We start from the raw sequence: 16,747 nt of genomic DNA, 5'->3' as shown, positions 1-16,747 counted from the left end.
GACAACTGGCAAAGCGGAACCTTGTTTCTGAGAACTTCACATGTTGTTTGTATAAGTGAAAGAAGTCTGGTCACCTTTAAAGCGGTGACTGCAGTATCAGTCGAAACATGTTAGTTAATGTATAATATTATACGTAAAATACGAATAAAGCAACCCGGTCTATATAGGTTGTTAGGTCTAAACCATGCCTAGGACTTCGGAAAATAACTCTTATAGTGACTTCATATTTGTCTGTGAATTAGGCAGATGTTTTTTATATAAAGAAAGCATCGATCGCTTTGAATTCAACGTAAGTTAATTTTATTATTTTAGCCCAAAATATAATTATGTATTTCTAAATTGCTAAGTACGTAGGATGATGTGGCCCAGTGGGGTGAGAGAAACAACGTTCAATACATTTTTTATTGAAAATTGTAAAAAAAAATCTGTTCCGTCGATCGTGCTGCTTGTTTAAGCGTCCTTAACACACACAACATCATATATTTGGACATCGATCCTCAATCCTCATAGTCAATTATTTCTCTCACTCCACCCAATTTTAAGACCTATACAACATCTTTGGTTTAATTAGCAGAAAAATACTCAGGCTAATACAGAAATATTTGATAGAATTGTATCTGTATCTGACAGACACAAATGTAACAAATTAATGAATGCAAATATCTGATTACATTAAACCTATAAAATGGTGGCCGTCGAGCGTCTTGATACCGCTCACTCACACGATCATAGATTCCATTTGTGCCTTCTTGATACGACCATAAATAAACCAGAGACGATGAGAGATGATAGAGATTTAACAATAATGGTATATGAGTAGATGTAGTGTTTGACGTACTTGTTGGAGTTGATCCTGTGCGGCTTGCCGTCGTGCGAGAGGCCGGCGAGCTTGCGGCAGCGGTAGTTCTCGTAGTGCACGGAGCTCGTCACGTCCTTCAGGTCCTGCAGGTGCGTCCGGATCACCATGTTGCGCAGCGCCAGGAAGTCGCAGTGCTCGAGGTTCTCCACTGGAAACACAGACAGACAGTTAAGACTAGAGCAGTGGTGGGCAAGGTGCGGCCGTCAATATCCTTTTGGGCCTTCAAGTAGTGTGAGATATGGCCAACACTGTACTAATTTAATTAAAATGCATTTTTGATGTAAATCTGGTCTGTCAATAAAATTCCTTCAAATTTTAATTCCGCTACTGTCCAGTCCAGTAGATCTATAAATACTGTGATTGTACTAAGAAAATCAGTAAATATTTTGTAAAATATCGTGACATCGATTAATCATTAGCTAGTTTAGCTAATCTAGCACTAATGGCTCTGAGATGTAGGCCTTCGTTATAAGCTTACAAAACGCAAAAGTTGAAGTTATTGTTACAATCAGGTCACGATGGTATTAAATGCTATAGACGCTATTGGCGCTTAATTCATTTATGGCAATGTCAACAAGTTCCAAAAATTGAACCGACAAAAAATAATTATTTAATTATAGAACCTGGTCACAACATTTTACAAGCTTCGGTTGAGAATTGCGACCTGGCCAATACCCAATGACCAATACGCGCACCGTCGCTCCAGTCAATTATACGTCTATAGTATAAGCTAACACCAATCACAATTTATTTTAGTTTCAGTTTACACGTATAAAACCGACTTGATAGATATTAATTTTATAGTGCCAGATAGTATGATGCAATTTCAATATTTTGTAACCACAAAAGTCGGTGATGTACATGGACTAATTAATTTCGTCATCTGCCAGGGCTAACGATTTCAAAACAATTTGCGTGTTTTTAACTGAAGTTTCTATTCGCTTCCTTGCGACTAATTAAGCGAAGGACATGCATTTAACATGCAAAATTTAAAATGGATATGATGTAGTTTAATCATTTAAAATGACACCAATAAGCTCGTGTCTGTAGAAATCAGAGAGACGTGTTTTTCTTGTGTTTACTGCATATGGCAACTGCTAAAAGTTTGATACAAGAAGATAGAAGGCGTCTCTATTCGTCGTCGTCGTCTAGGCGCCTAGTTTTGTGCTGTGATTATGATATTTGGCTCAATCAACCTGTCTGCCTGTTACCCGAGTCTAGTTTAAAGATAAAGGTTCATAATAAACATCTCCAGGGGTAAATTCGCCTTCCTCAATCCTCATCCATGCTTTTGGGGAATGCGTAGATCTTGGTACGCTCTGTTTCTCTGTTCGCTGTGTTTGGTGTGTTCTGTTCATGTCCAAGTGTTCCTTACCTTCAGCAAAGACATATGTAACTCCGCATAGACGGATAAAGTCTAAGAAAAAAACGTACCTCAAAGCCATAGAGAAAAAGGTATGGTGGCCTAGATGGCGTTACACCTTTGAGGAACGCTCGGCTAGATGGCGCAAATATTAATATTTGTCATTTTAACACATATCAAGCTAAGAATATGGACCAAATTGTCAAAATTGAGGTTCAAAAGTTTTAAGCTCGTGTCGAGAGATGGCAGTCGATGCACTGTGATTACACATTTTACTTGGACAGTAACTCTCTATAATACTCGATCCTCTTTGCCTTCAGTTGCTTCTTAGGGTTGGTACGCCTTCGTCTTCCTCGCCTGTACCTGTGCTTGCTCGTCTTGTCAGCTGAGCGATCTGTTTCATAATGAGTATGTAGGTGTGTTACCTTCCGCCACGCCCCAGGGGTACTTGCGGCCGCGGACTCGCTTGCCGTCCTGCTCGATGACGGTGTTGGCGCCCACCACGGCGAAGGGCACGCGCGCGCGTAGCTTGCCCGCCTCCGCGCCTTCGCCTTCCTCGCCTGTGCTCTCGGGGAATTCGTAGATCTTGATCTTGTGTTGAGCGATTTCTTTCATTATCTGGAATTGAAGAGGAATTTCGTTAAAACTGGTAGTAGATACCGCTGGTAGTAGATTTAAGTAAGAGATAAATAGGAGAGAAGTAATAATTTAATAATTCCAACGCTGTAGATGGTTTGGTTACGAAGATTTGATCAGAGTTTACATTAGGTACGAATACCGACTTTTCCCTAGGTGATATTAATAGAAGTGGCATTAGAAAAAAAGTAATAAATAATCTGAAGTAGATATTGATTGCATGAAAACAAATAAATCGAACCACCTCACACTAGCCCGACAAACGTCAGTCTGCTCGTTTTTCGACGCCTCGTTTCAGCGACGCCATTTTCAATTGGACTGAGTAGAGAATGGCAAACAAAAAATACCAGTGTGAGATGGGTTTCAATAGTAACGCGACGTAGTCATGAGATTCGTCCGCGATGTCACTAGGTTACTGTGATGACTTATTCTACCATGGAATAAAATACAGATGAATTTAACATTCGTTGAATGCAGGCCGATATTCTCAAAATAGGAACTGAATTAAACGGACATGTTGAACGACGTTATATTTAGAAGTAGCAGACGACACTAGCAAAACGGTGTTATTTCCGTTTTACTGTAAAGTTAAGTTATAAATAATGTGTGCGCTTACTGGTGCAGATAATGTACTCTGCATAATGAGTAAGTGGATTGGAACGATGCAAACTTTGTCTCTAAGACTGCACATATAGAGAATTTACAGCAATTCTACGCGTTAAAAAATGATATATCTGCAAAAGTGAGCTGGAAAAGCCTTCTTAACCCTTTAGTTAGGTACAAAGAAGAAGTAGGTGAGTTAATTTACACTTGCTGACCTAATTATGGACCTTGGAAGACCAGTCCCTTATAGGTAAAGACTGTATCGTTAAATATGGAGACAACTTTGAGTAGCCGTATTTATTTGCTATTATATTTTTTTCTTATAACAAGACATGGGCTTTAATAAGGCACATAATAAGGTACGCATTTTGTCCTAAAAACTCAACGTAAAACATGTGGTTTAGACAGCATTGACTTAATCCTCCCGAGTACCGATTACGATTTCGGACAAATGCTACTAGAAAATTCACAAAGTGCGTACAAGACGACACAATTGCGAAAAAAAATTGTACAGTGCGAACCTCAACGACACATGATCCACAAAGCAGAATATCTAGACATAGTCTAGCCACTGTTATTTTAAAAAAATAAAGTTCATGATCTGTGTATGGCGGCCATTTAGAGAATATGGCATGGCGCTTACGCTAACTCCGACTTTGATGTCGAAATTAACTATCATACACTGTTTATATCGATCTGGTTTAGGCACTGTTCAAACACCATGAATGTCTATTAGACATTGGCCTATGCCTAATTTTTTTTATCTATTTCTCTCATCCTGCTTGTATCAAAAATTTACGGCAATCCGGAACGTTGCTCAAAAATGCGTTTTTTTTAATTATATAAATTCACCGCATTTATTCTGCAAGTACCCAATTGAACAACCATGAAGAGGACTCTTAAAAAACATATTTTGGCAGCATATTAACCTTTGTTTGTCGAAATCGTACAAAGAGTCTTTGAGATATTCTCAAATTAAGCCAGATTAGGGGTTGTCCAAAATTTATTTGCTAGACCTTAATGAAAGTACCATAAAGTCTATAAAATAAAAAAAATAGCAGACCTTCTTATATCAAATAGTACTTAGCAATACCTTCAGATCATACTCTCGGGCCATAATAATACAAAATTATGCACATGTCAACATTTAGACGAGGTTTGTTTTGTCCCTATAATTAACGATACAGTCCTTAGCAATTATAGCCACTATCTTTTTTTTTTGGCGGAATAAATAGGAAACACAATAAGTACCTACTAAACACTCTTAACAGTAGGCATTAAATGCCAGTTAACAATGGCACTACAAAACTTACCTGTTCTTTAAAGTCTTTGCATTTCTCAGGCGTCATGGTGTCAGCTTTCGCGATGACCGGTATGATGTTGACCTTATCGCCCAGCCTCTGCATGAACCCCACATCCAGGGGCTTCACTCCGTGCCCGCTGGGCGCGATCAAGTACAGACAGCAGTAATAGACCCGAGTATGCACCAAGTCGACTATCGATTACCTAATCTCAAAAAAACTTACCTGTTCTTTAACCCTTAATTGGACAGTGTTCGCTGTGGCGAACATACATTTCAAAAAAATCTACTGGTCACATTTTCGTCTTTTTTTATATTTCTTTCGACTCAAATTGTAGCATTGTAATGTTTTAATTGGTAGAAAATTAATTCATTACTGTCACAATATTCGTATGTCAGCAGTGCACGCAAAATCGCGGCAAGACGGCAACCGCGAAGTATCATCAAGTTATTTATGACATTTTATTAGATTTTTATGGTGCCACATTAATAAAAACGACATTTATCGGTTACCAATGAGGTAATTAATCGTACTAAAGAGTTTCTAGTTTAGTGTAAGTCTTAATTTAGTGACAGTGACACTTAAAAAGTCATGTTCGTGGTACCGAACACTGCCATCTTCACAGTGAAATAGTAGGTTTGTTGCATGTTCGGTGTGGCGAACACCGCCAGCTACGCAGTGTTTGAATTCCAGGGTTGCATGTTCGGTGTGACGAACATTGCCAACTTATCGGTGGACCTTATACCAAATTTTTATTTCACAAAAGAGCACAAAAGTAAATTAAATTACATTAATATGACGTCTAAATAAAAAAAATGATTAGCTAAAGTTCTAACCTAATTACGCACATCCCGATGCAAAAGTACCTATCCCTGTTCTCGCCGCGTTACCGTGTTGAACCGCGATGGATGTGCATCAGGAAGGTCCTACAGCGAGGATTCAGACCCCTTTTCTTTTTCCCTCTTCCCCAAAAATACTTTCTAAGAGTAGATTCATCCATTATCATTCATCCAAGTAAAAAATTCTCAATACTCTCATCCGAGGTTCGCTTCACTCAGTGTAGTTAGGCATGCACTTTTTGCCCTCGTTGTCAATAAGTCCAATGGGCCTGAGGGTATTCCAGCTATTGTGCTGAAAACGTGCGCTGCGGAGCTTATCCCCAGTTTTAATTCGCGTTTTTTGGCATTCATACTGCTCAGGTAAATGCTCGTCATCCTGAAAGACTGCTTCAGTCCATCCAACCGCAAAGAAGGGTGATCGCACAAACCCTACACACCGACGGCCCATTGAGGCCCAGATGAGAGAACCTCTCTTCTCTCCAAGGCAATGAAGTAAGTGGTTAATAACCAGCTCTTGGCGTACCTGAAGAACACCAGATTATAGTGACCGGCAATACGGCTTCCGCCATGGTCGTGGCGATGGTGATCTTTTGGTATACTTATAGTTGGGCCACCGCCATTGAGAACAAGGGAGAGGTACTGGCAGTCAGCCTAGATATCGCTACCTAAGGTTTTTGATAGAGTTTATCATAAGACGCATCTCCCCAAGCTACCCTCGTACGGGCTCCCAGAAAGGCTTTGCACGTGGGTCGCCAGCTTTCTACCTGGGTGAAGCATTTCAATTTTCATCGACGATCAATACTCAGAAAACCGGCCCATTAACGGAGGTGTACCCCAAGGATCTATCCTATCACCGACCCGGTTCATCCTTCATATCAATGATAAGCTAGAAACTAGCAATATCTATTGCTGCTATGCGGATGGCAGCACAGATGATAGCCAGTACACAGGTCGTGCAAATGGCTATCGTGAGCAGGTTTTGGAAAGCAGAATGCAAATTGTGTCTCAAATCGATGCCTCTCTTGAGCAGGTATCCGAGTTGAGTAAACATAATCTCGTCTAGTTGAACCCCAGTAAGAAGTTTTGCGCATTTTCCGCATATAAAACCCCATTTGACATAACATAACGCCTAAATTCCAGGACATTCCCCTTACCGTGTCCAAGAGTATTGGATATTCGGTGTCAACATTACGAAGGAGGTCTAGTTTCGGGGTCACAAAGTACAAAAAGGGCACACAAAGTGTAGACAATACTTTTATGTTCATTTTCTACGAAAAATTTGTATGTTTCTTAACATTTATACAGCAAATTATTTCACACTTTTAATTCTTGATTAGCTGGCAGTGTTCGCCACACCGAACATAATTTTCCTGAAAAACTGAAAGATTATGATTTTTTTCATTATTTTTTCGGGGCTCCTTATGACCCATAAAAATAGTATTCAACAAAAAAAAACGGTATTTTTAATGTTTCTATGTCTGCCAAATTAAGGGTTAAAGTATTTGCATTCCTCAGGCGTCATAATGTCAGCTTTCGCGATGACCGGTATGATGTTGACCTTATCGCCCAGCCTCTGCATAAACTCAATATCCAGAGGCGTCACTCCGTGTCCGCTGCGCGCGACGAAGTACAGACAGACTAATAACAAAAGACAGACTAATAAAAAAGTTACCTGTTCTTTAAAGTCTTTGCATTCCTCAGGCGTCATGGTGTCAGCTTTCGCGATGACCGGTATGATGTTGACCTTATCGCCCAGCCTCTGCATAAACTCAATATCCAGAGGCGTCACTCCGTGCCCGCTGCGCGCGACGAAGTACAGACAGACTAATAACAAAAGACAGACTAATAAAAAAGTTACCTGTTCTTTAAAGTCTTTGCATTCCTCAGGCGTCATGGTGTCAGCTTTCGCGATGACCGGTATGATGTTGACCTTATCGCCCAGCCTCTGCATAAACTCAACATCCAGAGGCTTCAGTCCGTGCCCGCTGGGCGCGATGAAGTACAGACAGCAGTGTACGCGAGTGTCTGCCGGCGCCGCTTTCCGTGTGACTCGGGACTCTGCGTTTAGGAATTCTTCGTATTTCGATTCTACGAAGTCGATTATCGGTTGCCAACTGGAAATAAGAACATGTCTGGTTAGTTTGTTTTATAGGTTAAAGAAATTACGTGTTTGTAGAAAAGCTAGTATTCTATTATTTATTTTTGTGTGTGCGCATTTGCGCAACCGCAAATACGCAAGTGTAGAATTGTAAATGTAATAATGTTCATTTGTCATATAAGTTTCTGTTGCTGGCAGTAGCGGCTTGCCCTAAAGAGCGCTTGTGCGGTGCACTCCCAAAAATAATCACAATTAAACTATAGTAATACATCAATTATGGTACCTCAAATTAATGTATTATACTATATAAAAAACTATCGCAAAAAAGTCCAATCAAACAATTACTTACTTATATTTCTTAAAAGTTCATTAAACAGTCTATATTATAATCCGCCAATTCCCTTCTTATACAATTTCATACGCACCGCGCTCAACGGAGCGCTTTGAATTGCGCTCCTATGGAGAAATATTCAGTACATTCTCTAATACGAAATTCAGTAAGAGCGAAAGAGAAGTTTAGTCATAGCTCCGCGCGTGAGACAGAAGATTATGTATGAAATATTAGGTAAATCTGGAGCGCCGCTCCTAGGAACGTTTGACCACAGAGCTATATCAAGATAGAAAGAAAAAGTATCCTATTTAGTACCGCGAACGGCAGTCTGCTCGACGATTGGATGTCAAAATTAGTTTTCCATTGCGGTTTTAATATGACGAGTTCGATTTGGCGTGCGTTCAAAACGAGCGACCTATAAACATGAAATAAATGCTAGAATAATGTATATGTAATGAAAATAAATTGATTTGTTCTTAGAGTACGAGCGATGTAAAAATAAGCCATGAATTCAAACTGTCGAGTCAATTCATATTCGTGATATCAAGTATTTATCTGTTTATTCAACAGATTAAAAAGTATGCAACACAAATTAAATTACAAATACATCCATGCAAAAATCTTAAACTAACTTATATTATAAATATTCTAAACTACATTAATAATTAACTAGGATAATCCAATCATAATAAGAACACCAATCAATGCGAAATGTTACACGATGGGTCTCCCTGTCAACCGCCAAGCTTTATCCTTCTATCTCGATATAGGTCTGTGCGTTTGTCCTTGATTACCGTCTCGGTTGCACCGCGCAGGCGCGAAATTCGTCGCGGTCATCCGCGACCCGCGTATTTCGCGCGCTATTTTGTTAATTGTTAGTAAACACTAGATAAACAAGTTTTAAGGCACGCGCGGGAATACAATTTTGCCTTATTTTGAAACCGCATAATTAAATTGTTTTTATTGCAAGTGTGTGAGAATGGATGGATACAATGTGACATTTATAAAAGAGTGTGAAAAAACTTTTGCAACGCGATTAGAATTAAAATCTAAAGGACCACCGCGGCCCGACCTTAAACTTACGCAAATATGTTTTTCAAAAACCAAAACTTTTACACGTGTTTTTAAAACGGAACAGTATGAAAAAACACCGTGGTTAATGTGGATGTGAAAAAACTGTTTTGCTTTCCATGTCTTTTATTTGGAGCGGGCGCGGACGGCGGAGGTGGTGAGTGTGCATGGACCGATACCGGCGTCAGTGACTTATTACATCTTTCGATGAAAATAAAAAAAAACATTCACAATCCCGCATTCATTTACTGAATGAACTGCAGTTTTCGTCTATTCATTTTTATGTTTTACTGTTATTAACCCTGAAGCTGGGCAGCTATATAAACTAAATAAAGAATATTTTTCATTGAAATTTTAACTTATAGTTCAGGCATTTGTTGGAAAATTGAAGGAAAGAAAATAAATGCATCTCTGAGCCAATTTAATATGATTTAAATTTAATCACATTGAATAAGTACAAACAGGAACACTAGACTTTATGCCGTTGTAATAGGAATTACAAATACACAGTAAACAGTGTTGCTTATGTTACTACATACATGTAGGACCCTGGGCCTTACGATGATTATTTGAGTGAACACCCACAAATTACAGCCGCGAGCCGCCTCTGGTTGCTGGATTGTAAAGATAATCAATAATGGCTACATTTGAACAGTATAGAAACTAAAAGGCCGTTAAGTATTTATTTACTTCCAGTACACAAAACATCAATTTAAATACTTATATAAAAATATGTATTGGAAACTAGGTTTTAATGTCCTAGAAACTTGGAACAAGTACGACATCAACAGTATCTTGGAAATGTTAAAAGATGCCAGATAAACGACAGAAGTTTGTATCTACTTTTTCTGTCTGTCGGACATTTCTAACTGTTTAGTTAGTAAGAACTTAAGAAGGTCTTATATAGGAAACTATTGCTATTGGGTACGATGATCAGAGCAATGTTTAGGAATGGGAATGGCCTATGTGTCTATAATTTAAATATCGATAATGACGAAGTGCCAAAGATATACATATCTTGGAAATCAATTGTCACGTCACGTCGTTAACACTCTGATTGTGCAAGCCTGAGAAAAATCAGTAAAAGTTTGCGTACCAATTGCTGTTGTCGACCGCATCTCCAAAGCCCGGCGTGTCCACGATGGTGAGCGTGAGGTTGACTCCATTCTCCTTGAGGATGACGACGCTGGTCTCCACGCCCACGGTCTTCTTGACGCGGAGTGACGGCCCCGGGTGCTTGTCCTTATCGTACACATCGGTTAGGAACAACGAGTTGATCAGTGTCGACTTTCCGAGCCCCGTCTCACCTGGAATGAGATTCGATTGGGTTACGATGGATCAATAAGACACAGATGCACAAGCGCTGGAGTAAATATTCTACAGAAAACAAATATGTAACCTTATTATGAACATCGTTATGTACAGTCGAGTTCAAAAATATGTGCACATTTCTTTACCTTAACTCGTTGCAATAAGTTGAAAAAATGTACACATAATTATGAACTCGACTGTAAAAGTTAAAGCATACAGTAGTCGTGTTGAGAAGCAATTTGAAACGCCAGCCGTAAGCCGTAACCAACGCTGAAATACTAAATACGAGTATAAAGTTACGGAGTAAATATATTAGATACAGACGGATTCCATATTAGGGCATGTAGACGCCCTTAAATTAAAATAATCTGCGCAATATAACGAATGAGTTTAGTAGAATAATTTTCCATGCGTAATACTAATGAATAGAATAGAAAGCATTTTTAGTATCAAATTAAACGATGAAAACAACATCTACAATACTGTCGTAAAGCTGCATACCGGGCTGATACGTTGCACGGTATCGGAGGCTAAACGTAAACGTATTCTTTGCAAATGGTTACTGTCACTTGACTACCATGAAACTGAAAACTTACTTCAATAGGTATTTTAACAATAAATTTAACAATAATTTTAACTATAACCATACTATAAAATAACTTCTGCAAACTGTAATATTTTGGGCAACAGAATCAATGTTTAATAACTGTTCACACTGTACTTTTAATTATATAGTTACTGTGTTTTTCTAATTTTCTAACTACTGTCAACAGACTTCCATGAAACTGAAAACTTACTTCAATAGGTAATTTAGTAATAACTTAATTATAACCATAGTATAAAATAACTTCTGTAAACTGTAATACTTTAGACAACAGAATCAATGTTTAATCATTGTTTACACTGTACTTTAATTATATAGCTAACTTGTTTTTCTAACTTTCATGACATATAAATGCAATACAGGTCTCCCGCGGTACAGGCCTAGCCTAGTGCGGGGACCCCTGGAAACTTGTGTTAACAATAATTAGGATATGCACAAATGGATGTAAATTTTACCTATCTTTTGTAACAAATGACTTTGTGTTTATGTGCAACAATAAACGATTTTTTTAAGATTTGAGCCACGAAATTAAAATATAGAATACCTAAACAATTCGATCAATAACGCTTAGGTGCTGACAATTAAAAATGGATTTATCAACGACACTTTTTAATAGTTACGGAAAATGGACATCCAGCCTGACAGCTATCAATTGATTTTTTAATGGTCTGGAAATACAATCAATCAATCAATCAATCAATCAAAATATTTATTCGTAATAAACTTAAAACTACACAATATGCAAAAACACAGTATTACTAAAACTACAAACGTACAAGGGATTAATAAGTTTATTGCGAAAAGGTCCCGTCTCAGCATAATGCTGACCCGGAGGTCAGCGCTGATCTTCCGACGAGACCATTTGTGAGACCACGAACGCAGCCGCACGACACAGCCCCATCGCAATTCGAACGCATCCTTATTGAAGCGATCAACGCCATCTTGTCTTATATCTATGGCAGGGTATCATTGCGTCATTTTTGACAATGGTGACATCTCACATAATATCAATGGAGCCATGCCGCACAGCAAAGTAATTTAATTACGCTGATATGGCATAGAAGTTATACCGACCTACTTTGCCGTTCAACGTCTATGCATATTTCGCATTCAATTTGTGGGGTGGGGAGAATGACTTATGATATGTATTAATAAAAATGTCTTACCTACAACCATCAATGTGAACTCGAAACCTTTTTTGACTGCTTTTCTGTACACTTGATTTGGTAGATTCGCAAATCCAACATATCCATCTAGTTCTTTGGTTTTTGGTTTTTCTAATTTAGGTAGGTCTGGTTTTGGCGCAACCGGAGGGTGGTCAGTTTTCTGTAACAAGGAAATATAACAATTAATTAACCCACTAAAATCAATTATTATATCGAATATCGGAACTTAATGATGCCATTAAATATTGAAATATATCGACGTTTAATGTAATGGAGTGCATAATTATCATAAGAGTAATAAGAGTGATTAAGGTCAGTGCGGGCAAGACCGGCATAGTTTATTTGAAATAAAGTTTGAGTGGATAAAACTCTATAATTAATGTAGTCTGGCGTAATGCGCATGGTCCTATGGGATAGCAAATATTATATTTTACAAAGCTTTTATAATATTTTGGCGAAATATGGTAATTTTAATTGATAAAAATCACATTTTTTAAGGCTCGGCGGGTTGACCGTCCCCCCGCGGTGAGTACGGGAAGACCGTCTAGTGCTTGTTGTCCCGTAATTTCATATGAGACTAGGTTCCAAAACCATGATCATTGTTATTTTACGTAATAACAGGGCAGAATGTGCTAGATAACAAATAAAATAATGTTGAAATTTTAAACTTATAAGCATTTTTCCATTTATAAGGCAAGACCGGCATATGTCCCGTAGATGGGGTTCATAACCTTTTCTTTTCAGGTCCAATTTAGTCACGATATTACAGGCTCATATAAATCCAACCACTTATTTGTTTTCGAAATAGGATATTAGGTACGTGAAATAGTTTGGTAACATTTCTTAGCAATGTCCCAGACATTTTAATAGTGCATTACGATACAAGTGCGTAAAAAAGGAAGTTCGAAACGAGTGGCGATAACGACCGAAGGGAGTGTTTTAAATCGACACGAGTTACGAATTTCCTTTTTGCACGTGTATCGTACGACGTTTTTCAGATGAGCCTTCAAAGTTTCGACCTGGCATATAATGAACCACTTCTCGCACTAGTGCGTAAAAAAAACACCATCTGTACTGAAAAATATGTTTTCAGGGGTGCTGATTTCAAAATTAATGACCAATTTGGAATTTGATATTACTGACTGTCACTATGACACAAAAGTCGTCATGGTTGTCGTCAAATAAGTTTTCGGAGGTGCTGATTTCAAAATTAATAAACAATCTGGAATCTGACATTGCTGACTGTCACTTCGACACAAAAGTCGTCTTGTGTGTCGTCAAATAAGTTTGCGGGGGTGCTAATTCCTAAATTAATGATCAATTTAGAATTTGACATAGTTAACTGTCACATTGACTTAAAAGTTTTCATGGGTGTCATCAAACAGTTTTTTGGCTGTAATGGTTATTGGAATCAGCACCCCCGAGAACCTGTTTGACCACACCCATGACGACTTTTGTGTCAAAGTGACAGTCAGCAATGTCAATTAACGGTCAGGTAGCCGTAAAATAGTCGGTCAAAACCGTCTTTAAAGGTACCCATACGGTCCCTGTTGGGTAATGCTGATTATAAAAATAATGACCAACTTGAAACCCTACTCTCTTTTAGAATATTTGTCGCCGCATTTTGCACAATCTACATAACAAAAATAATAAAAAGGGGTAGAACTTATGATAATTCTACCAACTTAAATTTGATGATGAATAATGCAGTGTAGGCTTACTTCTGTTCACCTCTTATCATTCTTCACAACCATGTCACATATATTTTATTTTTACTTAATACTTTCGAATGATCCTAAAATCATACCAAACGAATCACACCATACGAATCACTACCAAAACTGTATTTCGAAGTTAAAATCAAAAACAGTACAACTACCATAAGCCAAAAATGTACTTATATATTGATATCGTTTACACTCGACTTATTTCCAATAAAGCCTAAAAAAGATTGGCAACTCCTTGTTTATCATATGCCGGTCTTGCCTTTCTCTTTTATGCCGGACTTTCTGAGTAGGCACAATTTCTAAGTGACATATTTCAGAACGTAAATCTAGAAATTGAGCGCGTGTTGAGTAAATTAATAGTACTAGTCAGAAAGAACGGTTATTAAATGACTACGTTACATATACAATATACAAATATTCCGACTGCTTCTATTTTATTTTAATTTTTTGCGGAACCATGTTGAACTCGATGTTCGAGTTCGAAACACAAATCAAGATTATTGTGAACTAGTGTTCGTCCTAGGGATATGTATTGAAGACCAATGGATTGAGGATGAAAAACTGGTATACCTTCGGAGGTGTGAGAGGCGTAGATATATAAACACAAAAGTTATAGTCAATAGACGGTCTTTCCGGGTAGACGGTCTTACCCACACTGACCTTATAGTCAAGACAATTCTCAATTTTTTATAAAGTTACTGTTGGATAAAGCAAAAGTTCCTAAATTTTGGACTCTATTTCAACGAATCTCTAGTCTAAAGTAAGAACCGCTGCCTTTTGTAACTGGATAACATCATTACGAATGACAATAATGAGGCCATTAGAGAAGTTTCGGCAGACATTCAGGTTCGGGGTTGTTCGCGACAATTTCTAAATTTGTATGTAGGTACGTGTTTTAGAAAATACTTCACACCTAAATAAAGCCGGTTTTCTTGAACTTAACATCAGTACGCTGATAGAAAAATCACGTGCCGCACCGTACCTACCTCGAATTCAAAGGTGGACACATTCTAGATTCAGAAAAGTTGATTTAAGGGCACAGGGGTCGTTGAGTACAGGGCTGCATGCCTTCTTTCTTCTTGCCTCTTAGGAGTCTTCCACGGATCGACTGAATAAACGGCTGTCCAGAAAGGGAAGGACGAAGCCCTGTCGTCCTATATGGTGACTAAGCTTACCTTGATTATATTCTCTGTACTCCTGAGTGGCACAGGGCCGGTCGGCGGCGCCGTGGTGGGTACAGGAGGCGGTGCAGATGGAGGCACATTTGACTTAGCGGAGTCTATAGACACGCTGTTGCTCAGCTTGGCGGACGGCGGGGCGCCGTTGGCCTCGTGATGGTTCTCGTGGTTGTCGGGCAGCGTGGCCGAGCGCTTGGCGAGCGAGTCTTTGAGCGCGGAGGGCGCGAGCGGCGGCGCTGGCGGCGCCGAGCTTGGCGGGCCCGACGCGCCGCTCACAGTGTCTGACTTGAAAAACAGCTCGCGTTTACTTTGTAACTGTAACAAAAAAATATTACATGAGTCATAATACGAACTTTCGTTACGTATACAAATATTGTAATATAATATATAACTATAATATTATAGGACATTCTTACACAGATTGACTGAGCCCCACGGTAAGCTCAAGAAGGCTTGTATTGTGGGTACTCAGACAACGATATACATAATATACAAATACTTATACACATAGAAAACTCTATGACTCAGGAACAAATATCTGTGCTCATCACACAAATAAATGCCCTTACCGGGATTCGAACACAGGACCGCGGCTCAGCAGGCAGGGTCACTACCGACTCAGCCAAACCGGTCGTCAAAGGTGTAATATAGGTACTAATAGACATTAACTCCTATGCCGTCAATAACAAAGTCCTTAGATAACAACTACAACCTTAAAAGTGTGATTGACAATAACAATAATTACAGGAACGTAGGTAGGTATCCATGCCGAAATAAATATCGTTTTAGGCAAAGTTGAGTGTCAAACTCATAAAGAGTTAATTCGAAGTTATACTATACACCGTGATGCACATTTAATTGTACGGAACTTTGGTAACGCATCAAATTTTTAATTTTATTAAGTACCTAATGTCCGTATTTTACCGGCTAATAGCTAACGGTATTATTTAACGTAACGCACAATTAACGAGCAATGGTTACAAGATTCCCAAGAGAAATCGAACAATAAGTCCCTTCATTAATTAAACGTGTTTTAATTCGGTTTGATGACAGTTTTAAGAAATGAATTTGGGTCAATGTACTTAACGGTGTATCGCACATCGGAGTAAGCTACCGAAACGACATCGAAAAAAATATCGGAGACCGTCCATTACAATGACGGCCTCGTTTTTCAAGCAATATTGTATAGGTTAAGATTAAAATCTGCGACGGTTGGTACCCGCAGGCTGGCAGGTTAAAGAAAAGGAACGCCGAGTTAAGCTGTGAGAATAGTAAGTAATTTGAATTTCGCACAGTGAACATAGTATGGACGGGATGAAGAGAGTAACGAGGCTCCCGCGGCGAAAAGCCGTAAATTCACTCTCGAATGAGACCGGTACTACGTGGCTACTTATTGGAATTATTTATTGAATAACAAAACCATTCGTAGACCGTATATCGTTGTAAAAAGGTTTACGAATGGTAGTTTAATTGATGGTGCTGCTACATTATAACTCAGTCTAGCCGGCTCCGAGCCGGCTCGGATGACTCATTGGCATCAAGGTAACGATGGTAACGATTCTCAGATTCGTATTCAGTATAAAATGTTGCATAAAAGTAATTGGAAGAGGTTGTTTACTGATCTTACTCACCCACGATAGATTTATGTAGGTAACAATGT

The 16,747-nt window shown here is 38.7% G+C and overlaps 1 protein-coding gene across 8 annotated transcripts in view; it reads right to left on the bottom strand.

Moving 5' to 3' along the window:
• LOC125225606 (septin-7) overlaps positions 1-16,747 on the bottom strand; it is a 108,552-nt gene that overhangs the window by 38,451 nt on the left and 53,354 nt on the right. For all 8 annotated transcript variants that reach the window (XM_048129393.1, XM_048129392.1, XM_048129391.1 and 5 more), the window contains 6 exons: positions 15,085-15,402; positions 12,183-12,342; positions 10,198-10,408; positions 7,460-7,715; positions 2,648-2,840; positions 839-1,007 (listed from right to left, as the gene is read on the bottom strand). In XM_048129393.1, coding sequence (XP_047985350.1) covers positions 839-1,007; positions 2,648-2,840; positions 7,460-7,715; positions 10,198-10,408; positions 12,183-12,342; positions 15,085-15,402 — 1,307 coding nt within the window. The remainder of the gene's footprint in view (positions 1-838; positions 1,008-2,647; positions 2,841-7,459; positions 7,716-10,197; positions 10,409-12,182; positions 12,343-15,084; positions 15,403-16,747) is intronic.

This window comes from Leguminivora glycinivorella, chromosome 4, assembly GCF_023078275.1.
Source record: "Leguminivora glycinivorella isolate SPB_JAAS2020 chromosome 4, LegGlyc_1.1, whole genome shotgun sequence".
NCBI classification, from domain to species: Eukaryota; Metazoa; Arthropoda; class Insecta; order Lepidoptera; family Tortricidae; genus Leguminivora; species Leguminivora glycinivorella.
Note: the sequence above shows the minus strand (reverse complement) of the source record. Positions and strands in the feature narration are given on the sequence as shown.